This window comes from Dasypus novemcinctus, chromosome 6 (assembly GCF_030445035.2).
Source record: "Dasypus novemcinctus isolate mDasNov1 chromosome 6, mDasNov1.1.hap2, whole genome shotgun sequence".
NCBI classification, from domain to species: Eukaryota; Metazoa; Chordata; class Mammalia; order Cingulata; family Dasypodidae; genus Dasypus; species Dasypus novemcinctus.
Window position 1 is genome coordinate 39,740,062 of NC_080678.1, and position 27,318 is coordinate 39,767,379.

General features: G+C 41.0%; 1 protein-coding gene across 4 annotated transcripts in view; it reads right to left on the reverse strand.

The window, feature by feature from the left end:
* Positions 1-1,516: 1,516 nt before the first annotated feature.
* Positions 1,517-27,318, reverse strand: part of ENTPD7 (ectonucleoside triphosphate diphosphohydrolase 7) — a 55,383-nt gene continuing 29,581 nt past the window's right edge. For 2 of the 4 annotated variants that reach the window (XM_058298630.1, XM_058298629.2), the window contains exons 9-13: positions 20,775-20,941; positions 17,356-17,680; positions 13,863-13,948; positions 7,843-8,004; positions 1,517-6,002 (exon numbers count right to left, since the gene is read on the reverse strand). In XM_058298630.1, coding sequence (XP_058154613.1) covers positions 5,771-6,002; positions 7,843-8,004; positions 13,863-13,948; positions 17,356-17,680; positions 20,775-20,941 — 972 coding nt within the window. In that variant the 3' untranslated portion in view covers positions 1,517-5,770. Of the gene's footprint in view, positions 6,003-6,083; positions 6,821-7,842; positions 8,005-13,311; positions 13,440-13,862; positions 13,949-17,355; positions 17,681-20,774; positions 20,942-27,318 lie in introns of those variants that run through there. The other 2 variants (XM_058298631.1, XM_058298633.2) reach the window with 2 other exon arrangements.

Below are 27,318 nucleotides of genomic sequence, written 5' to 3' on the forward strand. Positions count from 1 at the left end.
TTATTTCTTCCCTTTCTAATAATAATGGTACTGACAAACTGGGAAATAATGAAATATTAGGGCAAAAGGGAAACACTTATGCAATATTACAATCGTCTATTAGGCTATTTTAAAGAGGAAGTTGACAAAGCAGGCTTAAAGTGAAGCTTTTAACAAGCCATCTGTAAAGGAGCCACATGCAGAAATGGAAACCAGAAGTGGGCAGGACACCCAAAACAAGGCACTACAACTTTTCAACCTTGATGAGATTCAGGTTACAAGAAAGCCAAGAGCAGAGCCATAAATTCCTAAAAGTGTTTGATTTCAGCTATTTTTTCCTCTGTTTGCGAAAGTGTTTGCTATATTATTAAGAACCAAAAATTTGGTTTTCAAGTCCTCATTTTTTAACAGTAATATGTTTTGTATCACCAGCAAAAACTTAACAAGTTTGACAGAACCACCTAGCCCCAGTGGCAGATGGCAGTGGCTCATCTGAAATGAGCAGAAGCTAAGAAAATAACTTGGGAGAATTTGAAACATCCCCTGCGACTTCAACCTCAGTTTGTAATCCTAATCAAAATGAAGTTAAACCACACACCACAAGCAAAAGAAAATAGCACGTTGTTTCTGGAAACTGCCCGAGAATTGCAACCAAATTCCCTAGTGAAGATGGAACAGGCATTTATTCCTTAAATGATAAAGATTGTAACCATCACATGAACTGCTTGGATACTGTGGTTAGGAATATTGTACAAAATTAAGCAAATTTTTTAAAAATATCTAAAATTTTCAAGAATTAAAAGAAATACAGAGGATAGATCTGGTGAAGAACTGGGTACTATTTGTAGCAAAGTATTACTTTCCAATTGTATTCCTAAATGTGAAAAAAGCAAACACAAATGAGTATCAGAAGCAGTTACAAAGATTGGGCAGGCACTCCTGGCATTTGCCCAGTGCTGGGCCTCAGCTCAGAAGGGCACAAGCTGGTCCCAGAGGCATATCCTTGAGGCCTGAACCAGTCTCTCCTTCCCTTCTCCCACCACTGCCTGAGGCTCTGAGAGCACCCCTTTCCCCTGGACACGGGATTGGCAACAGGGGCCTGGAGGGCCCTATAGCCAGCCTGCAGTGAACAGAGGCCAGGCTCCCAGCCCCTGCTGCCCGCCTCTGCCACCTGGCCACAGCAGTGCTTGGGCAAGTGGGGGAAACAGCCGAGAGCTGCCACAAAGCTGGAAAACAGGCAGGCCAGGGCCTTTCCCCCGCGTGGCAGTTACAGGTCTCAGTCCCCTAAACTCTGCAGTATCTGTGACCCCTGCTTGTTCCTGCATAGCCCAAATGGCGAACCCTGATATACACACACTACCCAGAGGTATTATAAAATTTGCAGGCTTTTGTCACCCCATTATACCCCCTCTTCTCCCGACGGGTGCTGGCTTCCCCAGGGTCCATCTGCTTACAGGATATAGATGAGGTTCAAGACATTTCAGGGCTGCTCTCAGCATTGCCATTTTCCTTTATACCTGTGGATTTAACTTGCATATTTTTTTTTTTTTAAAGATTTATTTATTTATTTAATTCCTCCCCCTCCCCTGGTTGTCTGTTCTTGGTGTCTATTTGCTGCGTCTTGTTTCTTTGTCCGCTTCTGTTGTCGTCAGCGGCACGGGAAGTGTGGGTGGCGCCATTCCTGGGCAGGCTGCTCTTTCTTTTCACGCTGGGCGGCTTTCCTCACGGGCGCACTCCTTGCGCGTGGGGCTCCCCCACGCGGGGGACACCCTTGCGTGGCACGGCACTCCTTGCGCGCATCAGCGCTGCGCATGGCCAGCTCCACACGGGTCAAGGAGGCCCGAGGTTTGAACCGCAGACCTCCCATATGGTAGACGGACGCCCTAACCACTGGGCCAAAGTCCATTTCCCTGCATATTTTCTTAATCACAACGTTGATATGAAGCATTTTTATCTATTTGGATATGCCAATGCTACTTTTGAATTTAGCTCACTAACTCACATCTGATTGCTGTTAGAAACTCCAGTAGCACCTTCAACCTTCATTAATGTCAGGGGCTATGGATAAAATAGGAAGTGACCACTGGCTCTTGGGGAACTTGGTCTTCTAAACTAAAGAACAAAACTTTTTCCAGAATCCATATCACTTCTCTTTCTCTCCTGCCTTTAGTTCCTCAGGACATTGGTTTTCCCTTTGAAATTGGCCTTAGATCATCTTGTCTAGTCACCTTGTTTTATAGATAGAAATGAACCAGAAAAGGCAATTGATTTGCCAGAGCTACCAGAGCCAGTTAATGACAAAACCAGGACTAGAATCCAAATCTTAGCTTTAAGTCCAGTGTTCCTTCCACTAAACATACCACCCATTTCTCTCTCATCCCTGACAAAAGCAAAACACAAAATTTTGAGAATGAGGGTAGAGGCAGGCATCTTTAGATAACACCAGTGACAAGTTATTTTATTTCAAAACTAAATATAGATGTAATAAATATTAATGCCTAAAAACACTAGCTTAGGGAATGCATGGAAGACTTTCAGACAACCACATTTTCCTGATCACTGCCCAAGGAAGTGAAGTTAAAGGAAGCTTTGAGGCCTAGAAGTAGGGAGGGGTTGAATACTTTGCAGGATATTTGGAGAATAAATACAAGGTTGGTGGGAAGTGATTAAAATTTCCAAGACCAAGAAAATTCAATTGAAGAAGCTAAGGTACAGAGAGAAATTAAGATGGTATAATCTGGTTTAGAGGTAAGTACAATTTTAAGTGAATGCAGTGCCACATAATTGGGTGTTAGATATACTTTCATTATGTCCTAGTGATGAGAACGAAGGAAAATGTGATGGATTGTGCCATTATAAGACTAATGAAGCATCATTACTATAGGCCACTGACTCCAGTTTTGATATTTGTAACCTATCTCAGTAATAACAAAAGTAATAAAAACAGTTCAGGTTCATTGCTACTGCCATCAAGAACCTAGAATACAGGGGAACCCATGAAATGTTAATTTTATGAAACCATAATTATCTTCACAGGGGAACCACTCAAAATGCAGAAATGAAAGTAGAAATGTTAAAAAACAGTAACTGAAGGCTAAAAAAGGGTTAAGGGTTGGCAAGATAGCTTGTCTGCACCTAGAAGCAAGAATACTTAATTATGAGAAAGAAATATGCCTAAGCCATTGGCCTTCAATGAAGAATAAATGGCTTCTGTTTCTAGCTCATGAGATTTCATTTAAAATCAGTTACTGGAGGCAATGGAAGAGGCAAAGGAACCAAAACCAGCAGCAAATATTCAGTTCTTCTGAGAAATATGGTAAGTTCCTTCTTATTTTTATACTACAGAACTCCAGGAAGTCTTACTCATGTTAATAGACAAGCCTAGACCTCATAATATTAAAATAATAAGCAGTCAGAATATGATATACTAAACAAAAACTCGGACTAAAATAAATTACAAAATACATTTATATTGAAAAAATTATGAACACAGGTATCGTATCCTGAGTCTCTCAACTTAAAAAAAAAATCTGAAAGGTTGTCATGATGATTAAATAATAAAATTATTAATAGAGTATCTGGTACACAAAAAATGCTTAATGAAGGGTAGCTATTATTACAACAGTATGAAGAATAACTTTACTAAAAAGAACTTTCAAATGGGACTAATTAACACCTCCCCGCTTCAACTTCATTTTGTGCACAAGAATGTGATCACTGCTAGCCAATCAGGTAGCTTTTAACTAGTTCACTCCCTTACAAGAAAACCAAACATAATATGTGGAAATTAAGGGGGGGAGGAGGGAAGTTACCTGAGTAGGCTAACAAAAATATATTTGGACATTATAAGCAGCATCCATATGGTGAGGGCTCACTTATAGAGAGACCAAAATAATAAAAAAGTAAAAGAAAATCAAGGCAATCTAGAAATCTTGAAAATTAAAGTGGGGGAGCAGATTTGGCTCCAGTAGTTGAGCACCTGCTTCCCACACAGGAGGTCCCAGGTTGAGCTCCCCGTGACTCCTAAAAACAATAAAACCAACAAGCAAACAAATGGAAAAGACCAACTCAGGGAAACTGATGCGGCTCAGTGGCTGAGCACTGGTTTTCCACATACATGGTCCCAGGTTCAATCCCCAGCCCTGGTACTTCAACAACAACAACAAAAATTAAAGGGAATTGATGTGACATAAACCCTAATGCAAAGTAAAAAATATTTTTCCAAAGGAAACAAGACTCCTCACTCTTTCACTTACCAACAAGAGTCTGTATACTTATTTTCATCTAGTTTATTTCTTGGAGGATCTTAATTTCCTTTTCTCTGATTTATGAATCATTTAATTCCTTTCTACTCCCTTACAGAATTTATTTTTGAAGATTTTCACTATTTTTTTCCTTTAAAGTCAGGAGACTTCTCCCTTACTCACCTAACCATAGAAAAGAAAAGAAGAAAGCCACTTCAACTCTGGGAGCACAGTCAAGGGCAGGGCATCCGTGGGAAGGAAGGTGAGAGCTGATGAAATAGAAATCCTGCAACCTAAAAGCTAGATGTCGACAAAGAGCAGAGCTCCTGAAGGGCAGTGGATGAAAATGTAATCATTGTGGCTTTTCCTCTCTCCTCATTAATGGAAGTGCTGTTAATGACTGAACAGTCTCTTAATAGAGGTTCTGAAAGTTGCCAGGTGCCTTAAGGGATTTATCTATTTATTCCAATGTGTAGAACTTGCTCCCTTGATATATTCCCAGAGTCAGAAATTGAGAACATTTCTATTTCTTAAAAACATACTAATAAATAAGAGCTTTAATAGTATTGCCTTTGCCCACAATCCTGATACTGCCCTGCCCTTCTTTAAAAACAACCCAAGTGCATCCCTTCCCAAACTACACACTGATCTTAGCAGTGAGATGAAGGAATTCTTTTTGAATCTCCTTACAGGGGCTCATAAAGATAGGTCCAGCATATACTGACCTGAAACCAGACAAATACAGGTCCCAAATCCCCACTGCAGCTTCTTCATCCTACAAGCACTTATGACTCAAAAAGAAAATGAATGCCCAAACAGCTTGTGAAACACACTGACACAGAAACATTTCTAACCTGGTCATACCAGGCATCAGATAAGATATTGTCAAAATTTTCAATGGACCTTTCATTAAGAAGGTATTCTACCTTTTTAAAAATCACATATTGTCAGCAACACTAGTCAGGGATCTTGGACCACACCAAGATGGCTTCTTTGTCAAGTAAGAGGAAGTTGTGTTATTTTGGTTGCCTGGAAATTCATATCTGATCCGTTGAACTGCAAACAAAGATCTTGGATCCCTATTAAAAGCTGTGGATCTCCACATAAATGATATCTCTGTTACAGAGAAAGAAAGGGCTGCTACACTTATGTCTAGCTTGGCATCAAAGGCTCCAAGTTCAGTTTCAATAAGGCTTTCATTGGGCCCAGTGCCAAACCTCATGCTATATAGCAAGGGGAGAAAAGGCTAGATCCCAGGAACACACAGACTTCTCAGGTAAAGGAGGAGAAGCATGCCTCAGTTGAACTAAGGTTGGTCCCCTTTGTTAGCACCAATCTTCTTCACAGTTCTAGTTCTTCACAGACTAGATTACAGCTTCTCTCAGAAAGAAGAGGGGCTGGTGCTGAGAAGGAATTAAAGTAGAAATTCCAAGGCCAAATATGCACAAGGTCAAGCAAAGCAGCATGTGAGGCCAGTAGAAGAAAATGGTGGAAATTCAATGAGCAGCAATTCTGGGGTACTCAAGTTTTTTTAGACTGGTCTGGCCTCATGGCACCACCTGTACCCCGATCATGGGCACCACCTCTTTGATCCACAGCAAGTCCAATGGAGCTGAGGCTCGAGTTTGTCGGTGGTGAATTCGGCGTAGCCGCAGAAGGTACAGGATGATGGCCAGTAACACCACCAGGATGCAGGCGAAGAAGAGATAGTGGTTGTAGACAAAGGAGAGACGGAACCAGCTACCATGGACCTGTCGGACACCCTCCTGCCGTAGATCCCTAGGAAAGAGTTTGAATGTGGAAAGAAACGTTAGTTTCTAAGAGAAACATCTGTTCTGATTTGAAAGGCCCAGTGGTGTTATCTCATTTATTCCTTCTACACAAACATTCTATAATACCAGCTCCACACAGCAAGAGAAACAGGAATACCCCCCGCCAGCCCCAGGGCTGCTGTGATTCCTCCTGCACCCCTTCTACAAGCTACAGAGGGAGCTTCATAGGCCTACATCCTCCAGAGTCTGGGGCTACATCTGGAAGGCCTTTGAAAATGAAGCTTAAAAATGAACAGAATTACCAACATTGGTTATCTGCAAAATAAAAGTTTTAAAACTGTAAATATGCTAATGAAAATAAGGTAGCTCCAGAACCCGATCAAGAGATCACAGTGAGTCTAAATTTGTGGTGTTTCCTTAGGATTTAGAATAAATATCTAAAGAAAGCTGATCAGTTGTATTATAATCTTAGAAAAAAACAGAGATATGTAAACCAGTGTCGTGGTCTCCTTGTCTAGAACAGAAGTTGCTTATTTGGTAGTCCAAATACCTGATTCCTTTTTGTTTTGTTTGGCCTACAGTTTTTCTTAACAATATGAATCCCCAAACTGAAAGACTTCACATAAAACCTGGATTTCCAGTTTCTCTTGACAAATGAGAATTGGCAATGCTGAGAGTGCCCTTTTTTTTTTTTTTCCAAAGATTTTATTTATTTATTTCTCCCCCCTCCCTCCACTGTCTGCTCTCTATGTCCATTTGCTGTGTGTTTTTCTGTGTCCTCTTGTATTCTCATTAGGCGGCTCTGGGAACTGATCCTGGGACCTTCTGGAGTAGAAGAGAGGCAATCATTCTCTTGAGCCACCTCAGCTCCCTGGTCTGTTGCATTTCCTATTATCTCTCCTCTGTGTCTCTTTTCATTGTGTCATCTTGCTACAGCAGCTCTCTGCATAAGCCAGCACTCCTGCAAAGGGCAGCACTCCTTGAGCTCCCATCTACCATATAGGAGGTCCAGGGTTCGATACCCGGGGCCTCCTGGTGAAGGCAAGCTGGCCTGTGTGGTGAGCTGGCCCATGCAGAGTGCTGGCCCGCACCGGAGACTGCCCTTCTGTGTGGAGCATGTGCTCTCCAGATCCCCACAATCCACGCCCTGCCCATCTTCCTCACTTCTCTCCCCTGCCTGGCTCCAGACCATACTGAGTTTATGGGAACAGATACCAAAAATTAAGAATTATTTTAGTTTATCTGAAATAGTCCAGGGGACAGACTACTTGATAATTGCCCCAAATAGCTTATGGTACATCAAGGCAAGGCTTCAGGCTACCATAGCTTGATGAAAACAGGCCCCCTGAGAACATCTCGTACCCTTTGTTTGGTTCTAACACCTACCAAAAAGGCGTATGACACCATCTCTGGAGTAACTATAACCCCTAGGAAAAACTGTACTACACAGATAGCCTACCCCAGTTCTCCACCTAGCCAGATATGTTTTCCAGGATAAATTAAGAAAATGACATTTTAGTTTATCAATCAGTATCTTGGATATGGTTATAGTAATAGCTCAATCCTAAAGCCTGATTTGTTGTGGGTGAACAAATAAAAGTGAATTTCTGGAATTGCCAAGCACTCTAGACCAATGATTCTCACCTCCTCACCAGTAACAGTGGCTCATATGGCCATGGTAAAGGAGAAGGTTGGTTTTTTGTATTTGTTTTTGTCTTGTTTTATTTTTTGCTAGTGGGATAAGAAGTAAGCAGTGGGTGGGGGGTGGATAATTTAAGGAACTGATTCCTAGGCACTGCCTACCATCCTTTAAGCTCAAGATATCACCCTGGTTAGTCTCCTGTTACCTGAGTGGTAAGAATCGTGTTTTATACAGTATGGCTCCAAGCGTCCATTGAACCTCTCGGTCATAGACCAGTTGAGCTGTCTGCAAGTTTGGGTAGTCATAGGGAAAGTGGAATCCTTCATGAAGGACTTGGTACATCCAAGCTGATTTAAAACACTGATATCTGGAACAAAAAAAAAAGAATAATGCTTTCTTTTGCAATAAATCATTCCACACTCCCACTGAATGTCAGAAAAGAACATGTTTTGAGAGTATCTAAAAATGCAAGCAAGACAGCTCCATCCATCTGCCCCATGGGATCTAAGCCCCCTCTCAATTGGAAGCAGAGTGGGCATCATTATCCCAAGGTCTTCAAGATTGAGGAATGAACATACAGAAGGGGGGGAATGCAACTAGGGACCAAAGTAGACTTATTATTATTGTAGTAACAGAAGAATTTGTAACAGTGTTATAAAGATGGTAGTCACCAGAGGTTCTAAGGGGAGGGAGAAGGAAGAAGAGGTACACCTTGGGGCATTTTGGGGACAATGGAATCACTCTGCATGATACTGTCATTATACATTTTGTCAAAACTATTAAATTGTGTACTGCAAAGAGTAAACCATAATTTAAACTATAGACCATGGTTAGTAGCAATGCGTCAATTTGTTCATCAATTGTAACAAATGTACCACACTAATGAAAGATGTTGTTACTGGGAGGAGGTGGGATATATGGGAATCCTCTATATTTTCTATGTAACTTTTATGTAATCTAAAACTTCAATAAAAATTAAGGGGGGCAGGGGGGCAGATGTGGCTCAGGTGATTGTGCTCCTGTCTATGATATGGGAGGATGCGGGTTCGATTCCTGGAGTCTCCTGGTGAAGGCAAGCTGGCCCGCGCCGCCGCACAGAGCTGACAGCAGACAGAGAGCACAGATAACATGGGGGGCGGGGCAGGGAATAAACAAATGAAGTAAAACAAATCTTTTAAAAATTAATTAATTAATTAAGTGGGAGTACTGTAGCTCAAGTGGTTGAGTGCCAGCATACCACATATGAGGCCTCAGGTTCAAATCCCTAGCCCCAGCACCTAAAAATAAATAAATAAAACCAGATTACAGGTTGCCTGGGGCTGGAGGAAGGGGTAAGGGGGACTGACTGATAATGCTTTGGGGTTTTATCCAGTGATGAAAATGTTTTGTAAGTAGATAGACATGATGTTTCCAGAACATTGTGATTGTAATAAATTTCCCTGAACTGTTCACTTTTAAAAAGATAAGTTTATGTTAAATTAATATTACCTCAATAAAAAAACATATATACAAAAAAAAAATCTTAAAAAAAAAAAAAAGGAAAAGACCCTATTTCACCTTCCTAACTTCTGGGTGGAGCCAAATTTAGGAACCTACCTTATCTCACTGTTACCAGAAAAATTAACACCTTTATGCAGTAATGATATTGTAGGTATGTTTTTCTTTTTAAAGAATTCCTATCTTCAGAGACCATTCTAAAATATTTACATATGTAATTATATGATGTCAGGGATTTGCTTCAAGATAATCCAGTCATGTTAAGAGGGGGTTAAAAGGGATGAAACAAGATGGCCATGAGTTGATAACTGTTAATAGAGAAGGTAGGCTATAGGTATTCAGGAGGACATTATACTATTCTATTTTTGTTTATGCTTTTTAAATTATAAAATAACACATTTGAAAAATGGGAAGACTGGACACTTGGGAAGATGGGAGGATTAGAGAAGCAGAGAGCACTTCTCTTCTCAGAAAAAATAGCTAGAGGACAGGCAGAGACTACCTGGAGGACTATTCTGGGGCTCAAGAAACTGGGGAAGGTGAGACATCACCCAGAAGAGAGAGGGGTGAAGGAAAGAAGTCTTGGTTGGCTGGAAAATTCCCAAGAATAAAGCTGCAGCACCAGCAGCTGGCACCCATCCCCCCATCCATGGAGCAAAGAGCAGTCTGAGGACTGCAGTGGCTATGGACTGTGGCAGTTGCACTGAGGGGTTTGCAGGGGTCCTCTTCCCCAAGAAAGGGGAGAGAAGTGGACAAAGTCTATAGCAAATTGAGATTTTTACCAGTGAACTTGGTCTTTTGCATTAGAGGGTTCACATACTTCCAGACCAGGTGGGGCTGCAACATTGTTTGCACTAAGAGCCAGCAGAGAGCTAATGATAATTTGCCTTCTCAAAATTAGTAGATATCTCCAGACAAATGAAAATGAGAACACAACTTATCAAAACATATGGGATACAGCAAAGCCAGGGCTGAGATGGAAATTTATAGTCCTAAACGTCTATATTAAAAAAAGAAGAAAGAGCTAAAACTGAAGACCTAACTGAATACCTGGAGAAATTAGGAAAAGAACAGCAAACCAATCCCAAAGCAAGGAGGAAGAAAGAAATAACAAAGATTAGAGCATAAATAAATGAAATTGAGAACAAACAAACAAAAAACAATAGAGAAAAATCAACAAAACCAAAAGCTGGTTCTTTGAGAAGGTCAATAAAATAGACAAACCCTTAGCAAGACTAACAAAGAAAAAGAGAGAAGATGCAAATAAAATCAGGAATGAATGGGGGGACATTATGGCTGAACCCACAGAAATAAAAAGGATCATAAGAGGATATTATGAGAAACAGTATGCAAACAGGTTAGACAACCTAGATGAAATGGAAAAATTCCTAGAAATGCACAACCTACACAGACTCAACAAGAAATACAGGAACTCAACAAACCAATCACATTTAAAGTGATTGAATCCATCTTGAAAAATCTCCCAACAAAGAAAAGTCCAGGATCAGATGGCTTCACAGGCAAATTCTACCAAACATTTCGAGAAGAATTAATACCAGTCCTGTTTAAATTCTTCCCAAAAATTGTAAAGGGGGTACATTACCCAACACATTTTATGAAGCCAACACTACCTTAATACCAAAGCCAGATATACTATAAGAAAAGAAAATCAGTGAACAATCTCTCTAATTTTTGCAATAGATGCAAAAATCCTCAACAAAATACTTGCAAATCTAATTCAACAGCATATTCAAGGAATTATACACCATGATTAAGTGGGTTTTATTCCTGGCATGCAAAGGTGGTTCAGCATAAGAAAATTAACATAATATCCCACATTAGCAATTCAAGGGAAAAAACCACAGATCATCTCTTTTGAGCAGAAAAGGCATTTGACAAAATTCAGCATCTTTTCTTGATAAAAACACTTTGAAAGATAGTTATAGAAGGAAAATTCCTCAACATGAAAAAGGGCATATATGAAAATCCCACAGCTAATATTGTACTCCATGGGGAGAGGTTGAGAACTTCCCCTCTAAGATCAGGATCAAGACAAAGATACCCACTGTCACAACTAGTATTCAATATTGCAGTAGAAGTTCTAGCTAGAGCAATTAGGCAAGAAAAAGAAATAAAAGGCATCCAAATTGAAAAAGAGAAAGTAAAACTCTCACTTCGCAGATGACATGATCTTATATTTAGAAAATCCTGAAATATCTAAAACAAAGCTATTAGATCTAATAAGAGTTCAACAAAATGGCAGGATACAAGATCAACACACAAAAATCAGTAGCATTTCTATACACTAGTAATAAGCAAGTTGAGGAGGAAAGGAAGAAAAAATTCCATTTACAATAGCAACGAAAAGACTCAAATATCTAGGAATTAATTCAACCAGGAATGTAAAAGATCTGTGTTCAAAAAACTACAAAACACTGCTTAAAGAAATCAAAACAGACCTAAACAAATGAAAGGACATTCCAAGTTCATGGATTGGAAGACTAAACATCATGAAGATGTCAATTCTACCCAAACTGATTTATAGATTCAAAGCAATACCTATCAAAATTCCAACAGCCTATGTTACAGAAATAGAAAAGACAATTACCAAATTACTTGGAAGGGAATGGGGTCCTGAACAGCCAAAAACATTCTAAAAAGGAAGAGCGAAGTCAGAAGACTCACACTTCTTGACCATGAAGTGTATTATAAAGCTACAGTGGTCAGACAGCATAGTATTGGCATAAAGATAGACATACTGATGAATGGAATTGAATTGATAGTCCAGAAATAGACCCTCACGACTATGGTCAACTGAATTTTGATAAGCATACCAAGTCCACTTTTCTGGGACAGAAAAGTTTCTTCCGCAAATGGTGCCAGGAGAACTGGATATCCATAACCAAAAATGAAAGAGGACCCCTATCTTATATCCAATACAAGAATCAACTCAAAATGGATCAAAGACCTAAACATAAAAGCAGGACCATAAAACTCCTAGAAGATAATCTAGGAAAACATCTGCAAGACCTTGTAGTAGGTAGGGGTCTCTTAAACCTTACACCCAAAGCACGAGCAATAAAAGAAAAAAATAGATAAATGGGACCTCCTCAAAATTAAATAATTAATTTGTAACAAATTAATTTTAACAAATTAATTAATTACACATTAATTTTTTAATCCAGCCTGCAGCTAAGTTCAGAAGAAGCTGGGACCATGAAGCCTTAAGAGAAAAGAGGAAGGCCGAACACTCACAGACATTACCTGCCATCTTGCTTCAACACATGGCAACAACCTTTGGGTGAGGAAGTACCTCTTATGGTACCTTGAGTTGGACTCTTTAGGGCCTTGTAATTGTAAGCTTTTACCCCAAATAAATACCCTTTATAAAAGCCAACCGATTTCTGGTATTTTGCATCAGCACCCCTTTGGCTGACTAAAAATTCCCTTAGCATAAAAAAATCAGTCTGTGATCTATATATCTTTCAAAAAAAAAAGGCACATAGATCTTTCTTTAAAAGATGACTGAGGTATTGAACTGATTTGCATTTAAAGTTACAAATGATATTATAAGGACCTTCTGTTGTCATTTTGCCATTTCATTTTTGTAAGTCTTATACCTTATTTTGTCCCTTAGTTCTTCCATTATTGCTTACTTTCATATTACTCTGATCTTTTGTAGTGATCCACTTTTTACCAGATTTTAAAAAATTTTTAACAAATCAATTTTATTGATACATATTAATAAACATGCAAAATTCATCCAAAAAACAATCTGTACTATTGCTTGCTCTCTTTCCTTTATTTTAATCTGCCATCTACATTTTTTTTAAAATGTATTTCCCCTTCCCCTCCCCCTCCCCCACCCTGCTGTTTTTGCTATCTGTGTCCATTCGCTACGTGATCTTCTGTATCTATTTCTCTTTTTGTCTTCTCTTCTCATTTTTTCTCCTCCAGGATTCAATCCAGGGGACCTCTGATGTAGAGAAAGGTTCCCTGAGCCACCTCAGTTCCTGGTGTCTGCTGTGCTTCACCTTGACTCTCCCCTTCGTCTCTCTTTTGTTGCATCATCATCATCTTTTTTTTTTTTTTTATTGACTTTGTAATAATATTACATTAAAAATATATATATGAGGTCCCATTCAACCCCACCCCCCACCCCCCTCTCCCCCCCCCAACAACACTCGTTCCCATCATCATGACACATCCATTGGATTTGGTAAGTACATCTTTGGGCACCTCTGCACCTCATAGACAATGGTCCACATCATGGCCCATACTCTCCTCCATTCCATCCAGTGAGCCCTGTGAGGATTTACAATGTCCGGTGATTACCTCTGAAGCACCATCCAGGACAGCTCCATGTCATGCATCATCATCATCTTGCTGCATGACTCACTTACACCGGCACTCAGCTCGCCACATGGGCACTGGTTCACTGTACAGGCACTGGCTCACCACACAGGCATTCAGCTCACTGCGGAGGCACTCAGCTCATCCCACGGGCATTCACGTGGGCACTTGGCTTGCCACATGGGCACTTGGCTCACCACATGGGCACTACCTCACCATGTAGGCATGCTCTCTCTTCTTTTTCATCGGGAGGCCCCAGGGATTGAACCCAGGTCCTCCCATATGGTAGGTGGAAGCCCCATCACTTGAGCCACATCCACTTCCCTCCTATCTACATTCTAAAGCGATATCTAAGGGGAAAAGGAAATTACTTACTTGAGTCGATGCTCATCTGCATGTGATGAAAAGAGGCCATTCTTGAATCTCTGAGTTAATACTGACCAAGCCATCCCGCAGTATTCCTAGAAGAGCCACGAAGAAACAGCACACTATGGTATCAGAAGCAAGCTCTAAAACTTCTCCCAGTCACAGCTTTTCCATTTCTAAAATTACTTATGGGCTACTAGTTAACAAAGGAGAACAGAAATGGCATATTCACTCACTGAACACACTGGCAGGTCTTGTGTAAAGGCAAGTCTGGCCTGGAAATAGCCTTTTTATTCCCATCAACTCCAAGTCCAGTACAAAGCCAGCCTGACATGGCTCTTGAGCCTCTTAGACTTCAGGGAGGGGTAGCATTAGGACCAGGAATAGTGTAACATCAGACGCCTAAGAAAGCTTCATTCTACTCTATCCAGGGCTGACATGAGCAGGGACAGAAGATGGAACAGAGTGGCCAGAACCTAGCAGTGGGCTCAATGAACATGGTAGGGGCATTAAAATACTTGTTAAATATCCTTGATGTGGATAAGAACTAATAAGATTCAACCCATAGATCCTGTGAGCTTCTCTTTGTCTACATCTGTTCAGATTCACAGTTGGAGGTGTCAGGATACACAATTCCTCTTCTATTCACCATTTCTAAAAGGCTTTTCCCTAGCATATTTGCTAGCATTTACCTGGCATTGTCTTCTAATCCCTATTGTCTCATGACCCATTTAATCAAATCCTTATACTATTTAATAGTTAAAATTTCCAGCATATACTACTACTAGGGTTATTTCTGTCAAATAGCTTTACTGACTGTTCAGAATTACAGACTTTCCCAATTCACTCTTACCAGTTAGGCCCCAACTTCAACCTCTCTAAAAGGTTTCCAAAGTGGCAGCTTAGGGGCAGGGCAGCAGAAGAGAAGCAGGGAGGGTAGTGAAAAGAGCAAGCAAGATTCATTTTCATGAAGACTGAGGTGTGTCCTCTGCTAAATTATGTGTAGTATATTCTCATTTCAGTTCCAAACATATTATAAATCTTGTCTCGTTAGGCAATGGGTTTAACTACCATGTTCAGAGGCCTTCACCAAGCTTGCTCTGCCTAACTTTGCTTGGGTAATTTCTCCAGGGTTCAGCTAGTAAATGGATTGGACAAAGTAAGCAAGGTCACCTGGTTTACCTCTATTAGTAATAAAGATGAAGGTTTCTGCTTCCATAAAAATAAGTAAACACCTTAGTACTAGCCTGCCTGTTTGCTGTAATTCTCATCCAAGAAATTATTCCTCTTGCTTTGCCCATTTATTCAACTAACATTTACTGAATGTCTACTATATGCCAGGTGCCACGCTAGGTACCTGGAGGATTCGGCAGTGAGTAAAACAGACAAAAATTCCTGTCCCCATGAAGCTTACAATCTAGTAGTGGGAGAGATACAATAAAAAATGTACATATACATACACATATATATACCTATATACAGAATGCTAGATGGCCTAATGATCAGGGAAAAAATTAAGATGGGAAGGGAAAGAGGGAAGAGGGTTACAATTTTGGATAGGGTAGGCAAGGATAGCATCACTGGGAAGATGACATTTTAGTCAAAGTAAACTACATGAGGGTACACAACCATGTGGAGATCTGAAGGAAGCTCGTTCTAAGAAGAAAGAACCATAAATGCAAAGATCTCAAGGTGAGAGTAGGGATCAGCAAGGAGACCAGTGTGAATACAGCAGAGGGAGTAAGGGCTAGAGTAGTAGAAATGACCCATGAGAACAAACAGAGCCAGATCACACGGGGCCTGGTGGGCCACTATTAGGACTTGTTTTTTCCTAAGGGAGATGGGGAATCTTTCGAGGGTTTTGGGCAGAAGAATGACATGCTATTGTTTTTAAAAGGGTCACTTTAGCAGTTATATTGTGCATAGACTGAAGGAGGACAAGGACAAAAGCTGGGAGATCTGTTAGAAGACTATTAAATAATCCAAATGAGAAGTGCTGGTGCCTTAGACAAGAGTGGTTGGTAGAGGGTGATGAGAAAGGATCAAAACTATTATATGTTTAAAAGATGGAACCAGTAGGATTTCCTGATGGATTGGATGTTTGTGGCCAGGTGAATCAGAAGAATGAAGTTGCCATTTATTGAGATGGGGGAAGACTGGAGTGGAGAAGAAAAGGCACAGATCAGAAACTCAGTTCTGGATGTTAAGTTTGAGATGCCTATTAGACATCCAAGGAGATAAGTCAAATAAGACACTGGATATGTAAGACTGGAGTCTAGGGAAGAGGCCAGAGCTGGATGTATAAATTTAGATGCCATCAGCATACAGATGGCATTTAAAGGCATGAGGCTAGCTGAGATCACTCAGGGAGTGAGTGTAGATTAAAAAAAGGCACCCACGATATAGTTAAATTGTTTTCAGGAAAGTCTGGGCTAAAAGTAAATCTATTTTACCTGGGAAGGATAACATTAAGCCACTAGCAATCTGGGCAAGAAATAACTTGATCCCATTGGTATTCAAAGAAACAGAATCTGAAGTAGAAATTTTGAGACAATTGAGAAATTCAGTTTTTGTGGACAGCTAGGGAGCTCTGGACTCTGGAAAGGAAAGGGAATATGAGCGTACTCCTGGAGGCTGAAGAGGAAAGAGAGATTACAAACCATGTTTTCCACAGTATTTCTTAGGGACTGCCTTTTGGGAACAGATTGGTGAATACTGCAGATCCTATTCTATTGGAAGTCCTACACTAAGAAAATCCTAGAGAATTATAAAAAAGGAGAAAGGAAAGACTAAAAACACAAGGAGGACTAATTCTTCCCATAAGTTTCTCTGATGGAAAATTATATCAGGGAGAAACACAAAAATTCAAACATACAAATCTAAATTAAAGCAGGGAACTACACAAAGCTGGCTAAACTTTGACCTGTCCGGGTAACTAACCACTGATTTGTGCCCAGGAGATGCTTAAGCCCTGTATATACTCAAAGCGAACTTTCACCTTTTCTGCATTTTAAATTTCAACAATACTTCAACCATCGGTACTTTTCACATCATTCCAACATTTCTAGTAACTCCACACTACTCTGGCCTCTTGATAGCTCAAACCAAGAAAAAGAAAGTAGACTTACCTGCTTGTGTGACATCATCTCCAAAAGCACATTACAACTGGGGACACCCAGCAAGGAAAAGCTGACCACAAACATTAAACAAAACTATTGGAAAGTTGAAGGAAAATCCCTTAGCCACCACAGCAATTTTAGACCTGGGGATAATTTGGATGATATGACATCCATGGAAACCCAAGCTTCATTAACTGGAGGGTATATAGCATACCAAAGTTTCTTAACTTTCTCATCTGTAAAATGAAGACTTACAGGGCTCCTGCAAAGAATCAAGTGAGATCATACATGCAAAGGCCTTTACATAGTGTGTGGCATGAAGTCAGTTATGCAATAAATGGCCACTGTCATGATATCATGAGTCATCATTATTATTAATTTACCTGAGCCGCTTTGGCAAATGTTGGCCCATGGTAGCGGCCACCGATGCGCAACACATCCTCTGTACAGTAAAAAAATTCAGAGAAGCCATAGAACTCGCTGTTGTTGAAGTCAATTGGTGACTGGTAGATGCCATTCAGTGAGGCCTGGCTAGCGTTGGGGCGAGCCAGCAGGGGGCTAAGCATTGCCCCACAAGTTGCCCAGTCTCCTTTTCCTCGGACATGCAGGACCTGGCTGTTCCTCTCCACCACATCTGTGAGTCCCACGGGCAGGCATGGATCCAGAAATGGATTTTCGGGACTCAGACCTGTCTTCTGGCCCAGCAACCTGTCAGAGTAACAAAAACAAACACAACATGGTACCACTGTATTCAAACTAGTCTAATGCAGTTCACAGATATGTTGTTACTGTTTTATTTGTGACATCCCTAGAAACAAGGAAGGAGTACTACAGTGCAGCCCCATCATATGCATATTTAACTTGAGTAAATTCAACTTAGCAAAAATAAAGAGAGAGAAATGTGGCAATGATCCATTTTGTTCAACCTTTTAGTCAATGAGAACATTCCCAGTGTGACAGTGAAATTAGAGGCTTGAACCTACCCAGTCTTCATTCCCACATGCCTCTTAAAAGTGCAGGGACCTCCCTGTGTTTCGTATGGGTCTAGCGTTTAAAAAACAACTGAGAGGAGACAAAGTGGGAGGGGCGTAGGGAGGGCTTCCCAAGGAGGGGAGGGCCATGGCAGCCTCCACTGGGCAGGCAGGGATGGGGGCAGATTTTGATTCCCACCATCAAACAATTCTGGTTATTAAAAGTTTGTACCTGCCTAGAAACAGTATTCTCATTCCCAAAGAGATTTTTTTTCTTCTTTTTCTTTTTTTTTTCACTTACATATTTTTATTTGAAAATGTTTATATTAGTACAGTGAAACTAAATTTTAGAGACACTGGATTATCATTAGTTTATTACAAAAGAGTTATGGAAATAATCTACATGAGGGAAGATTTCAGAACTTCAGTGGAATGGGCAGCTTCACATGATGCCATTTCAATAGTGATCTATTTCAGTCTATGTACTTCCCAAGAATGTCACCATCTCTAAATAAGAAATAATCCTTATCATCTAGAACTACTTTGGTGCCTCTATATTCTAGGAGAAGAAATTTATCTCCAACTTTCACACTAACTGGTTGAATATCGCCACCCTTTCCTTTAGATCCTGATCCAACAGCTACTACTGTTGCCTGCAATACTTTTCCTTGAGATTTTTCTGGAAGCATAATGCCTGCTTTGGTTACAGTTTCGGCAGCATTCCTTTCAACCAAGACTCAGTCAAAGAGGGGCATAAACTTTCTTAATGCCTGCCCTGCCATGGCACTGGCTGCAGTACTCTGCTACAGCGTCACCACGGCCACAAGGACAGACCTGTAGTCTGGCCCCCTGGCTACGAGAACATGGGAAAGGACTGCCCAGCGCACATGCGTGCTCAGCCCCGTCCACTGCCCCTTCTGCAAGTCCCACAGAGATTAATATGCAGATTTGGAGAGGACAGAAATTAAGTGGAAACCAAATAACTCTGCCAAGTACAACTGATTATTCATCAGTTCCTTTGCAGACAGATGTTGAAGAGTGGACTTCCTGGGATGAAGATGCACATCCACAAGTGTGAAGACTGAAGGAGGAAATGGGAATGTGGCAACACAATAAAATGCTCTGGAACAACTGGAACCTATGCTAAGGAAACTATAAAGAAAACTCAGAAAATTGTTTTCAAGAAGAGAGAAATGTGAAATTTTGGCAACCCAACTGGTAGTACAGGTTTTTCTAGTAGATAAGCAGCTACCCAAGAAATGCCTTTTATTCATCAATCTTCTGAATTAGTGACTTAGGTACCTGGCAAGAAAAATACCAATCATGGGAAGAAGATGTGGCCTGAAATTCTAAGGTAGCAGAACAACAGAAGAAGAAAATGGAAAAGAAAACACAGCAGCTAATGAAGAAGAAAATGAAACTGGTATGAAACTTTTACAACAAATGTTCTTGCAGAGTCATAGTGCCAAAAGGAGAAATGTGAGCTTCACAACACAAGCAACATTTGTACAGATTTAAGAGTATTTTACAGAATTCAAATGCCACTGCTTGATTTTAATGGAGTCATCAAGTCATCCAAGACATCAAGTTTCGCCCAAAATTCTTAGTGGCTGAGACTTCAAAAATAAAAAGTAAAAAAGACATAATATTTTCTTCAACATGCTCCAAATATAAGACAATTGTGGTGGAGAAATAATTACAAATGGATTGCACCAGTACCTCTTCAGGCTAGTGTCTCTAGCTAAATAAATGGATTAAATAATTTTATGGTGCAAAAGAACTCTGAGGTTTATTAAGCCTTGCTATGTGCATAGTGATAGAATAAATAATTTTCAATACTTAAAAAAATAAATAAAAACAATTATTTGTACATAATGTCCTAATTACTCCACTGGTACTCAAATTAAGAATCAATGATCTGTCCAATGCTAGAGGGAAAACTGGCTATGCTGGACTTGATTGCAGACTATGTCAAAGGTTAATTTTAACTACACGTTTTCTTTTTACTCTTTTATGTGTGCCTATGGTATCTAAATCCTGCAAAGATACAACTCCACTGTAATTCAACAAACTTGGCTTGAGCACTTCCATGTATAAGAAACTGCTAGATGGGAAGCAGACTTGGCCCAGTGGTTAGGGCGTCCGCCTACCACATGGGAGGTCCGCGGTTCAAACCCGGGGCCTCCTTGACCTGTGTGGAGCTGACCCATGCACAGTGCTGATGCGCGCAAGGAGTGCCCTGCCACACAGGGGTGTCCCCCACGTAGGGGAGCCCCACTCGCAAGGAGTGCGCCCTGTAAGGAGAGCTGCCCAGCACGAAAGAAAGCGCAGCCTGCCCAGGAATGGTGCCGCACACATGGAGAGTTGACACAACAAGATGACGCAACAAAAAGAAACACAGATTCCGATGCCGCTGACAACAACAGAGGATTGGGCTGTCTTGGTGTCTACTAAAAAAAAAAAATGAAACTGCTAGGAGCTATATTATACTTCACATTTTAAATAAATGATTTAATTAATCTCAATTATCCATGATGCCATGTCTGCATGTGTGATGCAGCAAGAGCTCACCATAAGCTGCTGTACTTTTTTATAAGTCCTAATACCAAAGATAATAATGCACCCTCACCCAGATCAAGTATGATTGCTAATAGAGGGTCTCTAAGAGATGCTACTCTGTCAGCAAGGAGAGTCAGAAAGAAGGAAGCTGGAGTTCATCTATCTTAGCAGGGTATATGCTTCTTCCAGAGCATACATATCCAAAATGCTCAAAATGCATAACGTCTATGGCCTGACAACATGACAACACTCTATTTTACAAATGCTGATACCTGTTCTTGTTAAGAGTTTCATTGAACACAAGGTCTTCATAGCGCTGCCGGGCAAAGTTGCCCCCAAAACCCAGAAAGGTTGTGACATAAACCCTGTATACATGTTCGGTGTGTTGTACATCACAGCCCAAGTTGAATTCAGCCAGCAGAACCTTGGCAGCTTCTTCCTGTAATACAATGTAAAGAGAAAGGGGGAATCTTAGTTTTGGTTGATTTTTAGAGAGCTATGACATTACTATTACACTAGGATTCATTTGCTATAACTTTTAAAAATATCTTGTAGTGTTCTTTCATCCTCATAGCATAGCATTATTTTAAACAAAGACATATATTGGCAAGACTGCACAAAAAAGTAGAAATCAGTGAATAAATATCAAATTAGAGACTAATATACTATTGCTAGATACTTAGGAGGAGGAAGTACTATCAGTGATGTCATTTTCTTGCAAGTACTTTTCTATATTTTCCAATTCTCCCCAATGGCATGTATCATTTATTATACTCAGGGGGGAAAAAAGCATTTCATTAAAATAAATTTAAGAGGCCCCACCCTAATCATGATGGCAGAGTGAGAAGCTTCAGGGCTTTGTCCCCCTACAGAAGCTTTGAACAATTAGCAAGAACTGGCAGAAATATATTTCTAAAAGTTCTAGAAAAACAACGAAAGGACTACAGTAACAAGGTGAGTAACAAATCAAGAAAAAGGCTACTGACAAATGCATAGAATCCCACAGTGCCTTGGCTGGCCCCTCCACCACCCTCGCCAGCTGGGCGTGTAATAGGCCTGTACTCCCAGTATAGATCCTGGTCCCAGTTCCAGTGGGAAAAGAGTCATACTCACGACATATCGGGAGCATGTATGCCTGGCCGAATCTGTCTGGTGGTGGCCTGAGGGACTCGCTATCCTAGAACTTGCCCTGTGTGTAGAAGGCAACTCACTGAGTTCTCCTACAGAACGCTGAGGGAGATCGGTCAGGTTGTACTGCCTGGGACAAGAATTGTTGGGTGTAGGACATACAGTGCAGTGCCTAGGATGATGAGGAAACTGTTTCTTAGGGAAAAGGGGACATTTAGCCAAACACACATGATGCATGCACACAAAGGACCAGGGAGGCCCCTACACTTTAGCCTCGGGCTATTCTCTAAACTCAATGTATGGATAAGCCCTGAAGGAGAGCATTTAAACAGGTCAATCTTCAAATTAAAAACCAGAAGTGAGGAAGATCAGATCCAGGACATTCCAGGCAAAGACTTAAAAAAAAAAAAAAAGGCCCTAAATATGCCCAAAGAGCTAAAGGAAAATATAGACAAAAAGCTAAAGGAAATCAGGAAAATGATTAAGAAATACAAGAGAATCTCAAAGGAGAATCTCAAACAGAGCTGAAGACCACAATAACAGAAATTAAATATTCCCTGGAGAGGTTCAACAGCAGATTGGAGCTGGCAGAAGAAAGAATCAGTAAACCTGAAGATAAGACAAGTGAAATCATCCAGTCTGAGGAGCAGAAGGAAGAAAGAATGAAGTAAAATGAACAGAGCCTGAAACACCAATATAGCATTGTGGGAGACCAAGACGGAGCAGAAAGAAAGAAACAGGGACTATTCAAAGAAACAATGGCAGAAAACTTCCGAAATTTAACAAAAGACATGCATATATATATCCAAAATGCTCAATGAGCTCCAAACTGGATAAACCTAAATAGACCCACACCACACCATGTTATAATCACACCATCAAATGCCAAAGATAAAGAGAGAATTCTGAAAGCCCTAAGAGAAATGCAACATGTCACATACTTGGGATCCTCCGTAAGATTAATTGTTGATTTCTCACTGGAAATCATGGAGGCAAAAAGGCAACAGAAAGACATATTTAAAGTGCTAAAAATGAAAAATTGCCAATCAAGAATTCTATGTCCAGTAAAACTGTCTTTTAAAAACAAAGGAGAGATTAAGACATTCCCAGATTAACAAAGGCTGAGGAGCTTCATCACCATTAAACCAGTCCTACCAGAAATGCTAAAGGGAGTTCTGCAGGTTGAAAGCAAAGGACACTAGACAACTGAGAGAGCCACATAAAGAAACAGAGATCTCAGGAAGTGGATGTGGCTCAAGCAATTGGGCTCCTGCCTACCATATAGGAGGTCCAGGGTTTGATACCCAGGGCCTCCTGGGGAAGGCAAGCTGGCCGGTGTGGTGAGCTGGCCCATGCGGAGTGCTGCCCCGCACAGGAGTGCCGGCCCATGAGGAGAGGTGGCATGGCAAGATGACTCAACAAAAAGAGACACAGAGAAGAGACAATAAGAGATGCAGCCCTGCTGCTGCTACCAGCACCAAAAGTTCACCCTCAATGCCTCCTCCTGTTCTGCCCATATTCCCCTCCCCCCAGATACTTCACAAGGAGGAGGGGCTGGGGTACCGAAGGCTAGGTTACTGAGTACCCCAGCCCCAGGGCAGGTGGTGCCCTGCCCCCAGGATGCTGCAGCAGAGAGAGGAGGGAGGCCTGTGGTGACCGGAGGTGTAGGGCCACCTCCCCCTGTTCTGTGAGGGGAAGGCGTAGGCATTATTTGACCCAGCCTGGGGCCCTCCTGGTTTCCTATTTGCATTACTTGAATTTTAAAAAAATATCCTCTTCTGAAAAAAAAAAAAAGGGACACAGCAGACCAGGGAGCTGAGGTGGTGCAAGAGAATGATCTCTCCCACTCCAGAGGGCTCCAGGATCAGTTCCCGGAGCCACCTAATGAGAATACAAGTGGACACAGAAGAACACACAGTGAGTGGACACAGAGAACAGATTGGGGGGGGGCAGGGAAGAGGAAAGAAATCTTAAAAAAAAAAAAAGAAACAAAGATCTCCAGGAAAGATAATGACATAGGTAAATATAAATACCAGTACTATTTTATTTTGATTTGTAAATCTATTTTTTACTTCTTACAGGATCTAAAAGGCAAATGCATAAAATATAATGGTAGCAGAACGGGTGTAGCTCTGCGGTTGAGCATCTGCTTTACATGTATGAAGTCCTGGGTTCAATCTCCGATACCTCTTAAAAACAAACAAACAAAAAAACTTGATTTAAAAAAATATATCTATATATATAATAAATCAGTGGTTTGGGACTCATAACATATAAATATGTAATTTGTGGCAAGAACTACACAAATGAAACAGAGGGATACAGGAATATAGTTTATATTTGCTACTGCAATTAAGTTGGCATCAAAGCAAATGATATTGTTACAGATTTAGGATGTTAAATTTAAACACTATGGTAAGTACAAAGAAAAGATCAGAAAATATGCAAAATTCATACAGACAGAAAGTAAAGTACAGGTTATTAGGGGATGAGGGAAAGGACAGTGGGACGTTAATGAAAAATGAGTGTACAGTTTCTGCTTGGGTGAAGGGAAAGTTCTAGTAATGGATGGTCTGAGGGTACTGCAACATTGTTCATGTGATTAATCTCACTGACCGGTATGCTCAGGATGGGAAGATTTCTGTTGTATGTATGTTTCAACCATTTAAAAAAGAAAGAAATATAAACTAAAGAGATAATGACAACCAAATACAATATATGATACTAGATCGGATCTAAGAATGGAGGACAAAAGGCTCAAAAGAACATTATTTGGACATAAGAAAAAACTGGAATATAGAATTTAAGCTTAGGAAGTGGCTGTGGCTCAACCGATAGAGCATCCACCTACCATCCGGACGGTCCAGGGTTCAATACCCAGGGCCTCCTGACCCATGAGTTGAGCTGGCCCATGTGTAGTGCTGCTGCGCACAAGGAATGCCATGCCATGCAGGGGTGTCCCCCGCATAGGGGTGCCCCACACGGAAGGAGTGTGCCCCACAAGGAGAGCTACCCTGTGTGAAAAAAGTGCAGCCACCCAGGAGTGGCACCACACACATGGAGAGCTGACGCAGCAAGATGACGCAACAAAAAAAGTGACAGTTTCCCAGTGCCACATGACAAGAATGCAAGCGGACACAGAAGAGCAGACAGCAAATGGACAGAGGGAGCAGGCAATGGGGGTGGGGGAAGGGGAGAGAAAGAAATAAAATAAATCTTTAAAAAAAAAAAAGAATGTAAGCTTTACATCAATGTTAAATTTCTAGAACTTGACAGCTACACTTGGGGTGACTGCATAGGTGAACATACTTGTTTGTGAGAAATGTACCTGGAAGTGGTATGTGTTTAAGAATTAAGAGGATGCAACCTGCTCTCAAAATAGAAAATGGATGGATGGATGGAAATAAATGGAATGATATGGTAAAGGTGACAGAATGTTAAAATTGGTGGATCTGGATATTAGGGGGAGTGGGGGTATGTTGGCGTTCTCTCTATGGGTTTTTTCTTCCCTCTACTGCTAAGTGTTGTATTTGATGGAAATAATGAAAAGATGATGAGGCAAAGTAGATCAACATTGCACAAATACCCACTGCTTTTCTCTTCAGCGACATGTGAGTTTGCTCCCATCCCCCTCTGTTGATGTTGGGTCCAGTGACTGAAGCCAGTAGAATGAGGGCAGAAGGGACAGCGTGCAAATTCCCCACCCAGGCCTCAAGAACTACTGTGTATTTCTGCTCCTCCCCACCTCCGACCTCCCTCCAGAGCTTCCAATTTCCACCATGTAAGGAGACATGCCCTAAGAAGATGCAGTCCTTCTAGCCCAGCCCCAAATGAGACACATAGAGCAAAGCCATCCCAGCCAACCCGCAGACTTGTGAGTATAAGGAAAAGTGCATATTGTACACCACTGAGTTTGGGGTGGCTTGTTACTCAGCAACAGCTGACTGGTACAGATAGAAAAGAAGTCTTTCTATGGAGTTTGTATTATCTTTAAAACTGTCCTGAAGGTTTAAAATATTTTCAAAATAAAAAGTTTTTAAATTAATTAATGAGTTTTGAGGATCTTCATGAGATCTATTCTATGCCCTTTTCTAAAACTATTCAAGAGGCCCTAATGTTCCTTGAGACAAGTTTGGAGTTGGGGGGAATTTCTTTTTCTTGGCCAGAGGTTAAGTTAGTCATATCCTCAGTTCATATCACATTATCATGGCAAAGGCCCTCTTTTGTTTTATTTATTTATTCCCTTTTATCTTCATACTCTACTCCCATTCCCACCCCTGCCATAGACAACCATTCTAATGTGCTTAATGTTTTTGTTGTATGTGTTGTTGCAAAAGGGGTTATTACTGTTTTGAATGCATTTTTTTTTTAGGAGGTACTGGGGATTGAACCTCATACATGGGAAGCAGGCACTAAACCACTGAGCTACATCCACTCCCCAGTGGGAGTTGGTTTGTTTTTTTTTGTTTGTTTGTTTTCTTTCCCCTCGCCCTCCCCCACCCTGATGTTTTTGCTGTCTGTTGTCCATTCACTGTGTGATCGTCTGTATCTATTTCTCTTTTTGAATTCTCTTCTCCTCTTTCTCCTCTAGGATTCACCAGGATTCAATCCTGGGGATCTCTGATGTGGAGAGAGGTTCCCTGTCAATTGCACCACCTCAGTTGCTGGTGTCTGCTGCGTTTCACCTTGACTCTCCCCTTCATCTTCCTTTTGTTGCATCATCATCTTGCTGCGTGACTCACTTGTGCGGGCACTTGGCTCACCATGTGGGCACTGGCTCACCGAGCAGGCACACACGTGGGCACTCAGCTCGCCACACAGGCACTTGGGTGGACACTCAGCTTATCACGTGGGCACTCAGCTCACCACATGGGCACTCACATGGGCACTTGGCTCACTACATGGACACTCGGTTCACCACGCGGGCACTCGGCTCACTGTGCAGGCACTCAGCTCGCCACGCAGGCACTGGCTCGCCATGCAGGCACGTTTTCTCTTCTTTTTTTTCACCAGGAGGCCCCAGGGATCAAACCCAGATCCTCCCATATGGTAGGTGGAGGCCCTATCACTTAAGCCACATCCACTTCCTTGGAGTTGGTTTTTTTTATTTATTTTATTTAATTTTTTTAGGAAGTACTGGGGATTGAACCTGGGACCCTGTACCTCATACATGGGAAATGGGTGCTCAACCACTTGAGCTACAATCCACTCCTCTGAATGCATGATTTATTTATTTTTATTTGTTTTTTGTGAGGTACCAGGGGCCCAGGACCTCTTATGTGGGAAGCCAGCACTCAACCATTGAGCCACATTGGCTTTCCTGAGTTGGATTTTTGTTTTTGTTTTTTTCAGGAGGCACAGGGAACCAAATTCAGGACCTCCCATGTGGGAGGCAGGCACTCAACTGCTTGAGCCACATCTGCTTTCAATGTATTTATTTTTAATTTATCAAAATGCTATTGTGCCCAGCAATTTCACTCCTAGGTATCTACCCAGAAGAATTAAAAACTATTTCTACACAAAAATGTGTTTGCGAATTTTCATAATGGCATTACACATAATGGCCAAAAAGTGGAAACAACTCAAATGTCCAACAACTGATGAATGAATAAACAAAATATGGGATAGTCAAACAATGGAATGTTATTCAACCCAAAAGAGGAATGAAGTACTGATCCATGCTACAAC